Source organism: Anneissia japonica, unplaced genomic scaffold (genome assembly GCF_011630105.1).
Source record: "Anneissia japonica isolate Jap-2015-1 unplaced genomic scaffold, ASM1163010v1 scaffold585_len4108843_cov191, whole genome shotgun sequence".
Classification (NCBI taxonomy): Eukaryota; Metazoa; Echinodermata; class Crinoidea; order Comatulida; family Comatulidae; genus Anneissia; species Anneissia japonica.
Window position 1 is genome coordinate 508645 of NW_022716829.1, and position 5000 is coordinate 513644.

The 5000-nt window shown below is 33.9% G+C and overlaps 1 protein-coding gene across 1 annotated transcript in view; it reads left to right on the forward strand.

Moving 5' to 3' along the window:
* The window catches only part of LOC117109994, a 12738-nt gene that overhangs the window by 6689 nt on the left and 1049 nt on the right, over nucleotides 1-5000 (forward strand). The window contains exons 9-12 of the mRNA XM_033252527.1: nucleotides 325-510; nucleotides 1809-2476; nucleotides 3333-3467; nucleotides 3874-3985. Coding sequence (XP_033108418.1) covers nucleotides 325-510; nucleotides 1809-2476; nucleotides 3333-3467; nucleotides 3874-3985 — 1101 coding nt within the window. The remainder of the gene's footprint in view (nucleotides 1-324; nucleotides 511-1808; nucleotides 2477-3332; nucleotides 3468-3873; nucleotides 3986-5000) is intronic.

The following is a 5000-nucleotide window of genomic DNA, read 5'->3' on the forward strand; positions in this document are numbered from 1 at the left end:
TCAAAATATTGTGGCTGAGACATGAGCCAATTAAACGTAGAAATAGGAAACCTAGAAATATAGTAAAAACGCTGAATAGTACTCCAGCGTCGCGACATGCCGACGTTGGTACGAGTAGGTTAGTCTACAAACGTCGCCCTAATTAATTGATTTTACCCGGCAGAACGAAAGAAGGAAACTCCGCTTTTCAGTTGTCTCAGGCGATTGATTTTTGACAAACAATGACCTTTCAGAGGTCAAATTGCTGTCGAGAATATGAATTGGCTGCTTCGCAGCAAAAACCTTTTAATTGATTAACTTCTGTGTTATTTTCTTTTATGACAGAATGATAATTTGATCTTGGTTCCTCTGCTTGTTGATGATCTGGAAGATGTTCCTCTAGAATTTAAACAGATTCAACTGGTGAATGCGACTGGAGAGTTCTTCACATCAGCTATACAATCTACCAGCACCGCCATCTTGAAGCACCTGAAAGGAAAGCAGACTAAAATGCAGTCTATATTCACTAAAGTAAGTAAATAATGTTTTATTTAACGCTTGATGTAAAGTGGGGGTGGGGGAAAAAGTCCGGATGTAATTGTCCTAGGGGAAAAAGTCCAGGGTGGCAGTTATCATGGGTGGAAATGTCCGAGGGGAGCAACCACCCTGCTTCCATAAAATATATGGAACAGTCGATATTTACAACATAAACGTCCATGCACCTAAATACCCTAAATCTTGTCTTCTACTAATTCAACCTTTAATATACTAATATATCACTATCATTACATCAAAACAATCCCTTTACAGGGGTCCCAAGTTGCAAGGAGATCACTTTAAAGGAACTTTCATTATTGTATATTAGTTAACATCAAGTCATCTATAATTACTCGCTAAAAGGCTGCCTTCGATGGCCTTTTGTGAGGCCAGAGGTACTGGGGTAAGTCCAGCTATTTGCAGGAGAGGGTGCAGAATGAAGGAAACTCCTGTATAAATAACATTTTAAACAAGTTTAAATGACCTTGGGAACCGTTTTCTGTCTTGTCACCCTCCCATCTTCCGAGACTTAAAGCCAACAATAATATTAGCCTGAAAATAATTCTCATAAATCCAATACAATCCAAATTAGTCATTTATAAATGACTACATAACTGCACCCTACGTAATTTTAGGCACCTCACAACCCACAGACAGTCATAATCATTGCCTAACCCAAGCACAGAACAAGTAAGCAAAAAATGAGTTGTTGATCATCCCCTCCCTACTTTAAAAAATCTCCTGACCAATTTTTTTTTTTTTTTTTTTTTTTGGCCAAAAGTTTCGAAAATATCGTAATTCAACTTCGACTAGGTCTATGTTTTTTTTTTTTTTAATTATTTTCTTTCATTTTGTTTTGTTCATGTAAAATCTATTTTTACACAATGTTTTAAAATGTAGGTCTTAATTTCTTAAATGCTTTTTGAATTTTTATGACATTTTACTTCATTTATCCTACCTTAACATATACCCTACCATATTTGAATACAAATATGACTATTGTTAAGCATGGACACAGTAAATGCATAATGTTCATCACCACATTTATCCATGAGTTGTCTAGGAGAAATACGGTAACCTGGACGAAATGAATAATTGTTCTGTTTTGTCAAATCTAATCGCGATATTTATCATACTAGAGAGTAAGCGAGCACACCCTCTAGTAATATCTAATTATTCCTTATTTTATGACCTTAAAACAAGGCTGACGACAAACCAATATTATTTTAGATCCTTTTTAATTCCTATAATGTATATTATATCTTCACTTTTCTTTTTTCACAACACTCTAGCCAAAAACCTCCCCGAATATCCTGGAGACCCAAGAGCGGTTGAGGAGAGCAAGGCTGACTGACAGATATCCATTGCAAGCTAACTGGCGAGATAAAATATTCCCGCCAGATCTGGAAAGTTATTATGTAAAAGAACGAGATCAAGCACAGGATGAAGACATTGGTGGTCAATCTGATAAAAAGAATGAAGAAGATGCAAACAATGATGAGCTAGCTGGACAGAAAGATGACATAAAAGAAGACAAAGATGTAAATTTAAAAACAGGAGATGAAGAAATTAATAATGAAAAGGATTTGATTAAATTTGACATAGTAATAAGCTGTACAGAGCAGGACCTGAAGTTTGCCAGGTTCTTTAAAAAAATGCTCAAAATCTTTGCCCCCAATATTACCATCAGCTGTAATGAAGGTTCAGATCAGGAAAAGCGTGCAGTACTAGAGAATGCGTCGAAGGTTGTAGCATTTGTTTCATCAAGCTACACAGAATCACATTCGCATATGGAAGAGTTAAACATAGCTCTCTGTCGACATCGTTTTAGTCCTCAACCAATCCTCTTTGCGATTCAGCTTCATGTTCTTCCAAAGTTTCCGTCATATGTGCATCTGATTCCTTATCGATTTTGCGTCATAGATGAGTTGTGGAAGCAAATTGTGAAGAAAGTTGACTGGTACAGTACTATATTAATAATTGTTTGCTACCTTTGTATGATCTGATTTTTAAAACTAATCAAAACGTTGATGTAACTTGCGTTATTATCGAAGCTTTGTTTGTTAACATCACAGCTTAATTTTTAATGAACGAAAGATGGTGCAACAGTGAGTTGTGTATAGTATATATGAGGCCATTACTCATAAATAGTTTCATTTCATTTTTATTTAATTTTTCAGAAAAATACCATGAAAGACAAGCACTTCTTGTTTTGGTGTTAATGAGTGAAGCTAAAATTATAATGTTCCATCAACATTACTTAATTCAATTTTCGTATATTATTGCCACCCATCAATAAAATCAATAAAAAGCAAATGTTGTTCATTAAAAAAAAATCATTGATCGTAAAATCACAGATAGAAGTTTCATGTAATTCACATACATTTTAATAAAAAGTCCATATTTGCTGGCAGAAATTTAAGTTGCTATGAAAAGAGTAAAATTATTTTAACATCCATTAATGAACAAGCAGCAGTTTATTTTAATATTTCAGTTTATTCTACATCTTCTGTCATTGCAATATTTAATTATAGCAAACCCATAGTTAGAGATCTTATATTAGAAACTTTGTTGGAAAATCTGACATTCTTTTATACTGGTCTCTCTCAGTGACACCAGTGAATTATGTTGTGCTATTAGAAGTACATAGAGAATGTTTGTAATATATGCTCTACAGATACATAGTCATTATCATAACTGTTTTCATCACATTTTGATGTTTGTCTTGTAAATTTCTTTTATGACTTTACAGCCTTAGCCTATACTGTTTAGGTATGTAATTAATGGTCAATAAAGTATTCTTGTATCATATTCAGGCAGGGAGCAAGAACGCATACACTTATCCTTGCAACCAGGAAGTTATTTGAGTACAGTAAGAGAGTTTCTGTTGAAGCTGCTATCTCACTGACGGTTGCTGTTGGGGACCTTATTCAAGAATTTAAAAAAACAAGGTTAGTTTAATAAAGGGAAATTCTCATTACATATACTTGTATGATTCAATTTCTTCGATTTAGCATTCTCTCTACGCTCACCAGGCACATCTACGCGTTGTCACACAGTACTGCATCACAGTGAATCACAGGGTAGAAAAAGATTTATATTTCAACAAACATTGCGGAATGAATAGCATATTAGCAGCTAACATTTTACTTAACTTGCAGCTAACATTTTATTTGCGCTTCATAACCGCAAGGGAAAGGCGCAATATAAATACCAGTACCATTACCTGTTAACAACAAAATGAAAGTTACAGATTTTGAAAGCGTGTATTGAATTGAAATATACAGTAAATGACCATGAATTAATATTAATTATATATATTTTATATTACCATGACCAAGTTCTGTTTCTCTTTAGCAAATCACTGGAGCCTATATGCCCTAGGTCAGTACTTGGAAATTTTGCTCGGTTAGATGCTGAAGCAAATGCTTTGCAGAAAGCGCCTGTTGATGAGCCTGAACTTTCTCAGGTAATATACATACAATTATTAATTTATTGACAGTTTAACATGCTACAAAGCATAATATTACTGTATTTACATTAAAATTAAGAATACAAACTTCCTTAAAACATATCAAATGAGAGGCATCTCAGGATGATTGCATTTTCAAAAGGATAGCTGGATGAATGTTGACACAGATGGTAACACTTCTGATTTACAGATTGTTTACTATGCAAGTCCAAGCCAGGAGTATAGAAATAGTATATTTACTGATGGGTCTGATAAATATACTTAGAGACTTAATCAGTTACAAAATTCAATATTATTTGCAAGACAATTATTTGACATTAAACAGATGTATAAATAATACTGTTCTGTAACTCAAAGTATGTTGCTAAACACTTGGAGACTTTAGTATAGGCGCTATATACCGTATATATTCAAATAAATGCCTCCCTCAAATAAACCCCCGCCAGAGCCTCATTTGGAATAAACGCCTCCTACAAATAAATGAGGCATGTCCTAGCGAATTGGTTATGTTGTAGCACAGTCCAGTATTGAGTAAATGAGCTATAAAATATGGGAGCTCAAAAAATTGCCTAAAAATCCAAATTTGTTTTTCACTAGAGATCAACAGTTTAATGTCTTATTAATCATGTCCCAAAGTATTAGTTCTGGAAGTATTCAACAAATTGTTTATTTAGTGTTATTTCGATAGTTTATTCTATTAAACAATGTATGCACAAATAACTTTAAAAGGCAATTACTCAAAATCATGTTTATCTTGACTCTAAGAGTACTGTACTTTCACTTTCCGTTAACTTAATGACCCCTCATTTTAAAGATCACATACTCAGGTATCTGAAAATACCAATAACTTGAATTTCAGTTTTTGCTTCAACAATGTTCCCCTTCCCCCAAAATGACTAACTAATGGAAGCAGTGTCATTTTGTCAGTCAACACCTTCCTTAAATAAAAGGCCCTTCTAAAACCTTTCTCAACAATAATCGCCCCAGAGTGTTTATTCGAATAAATTACTTG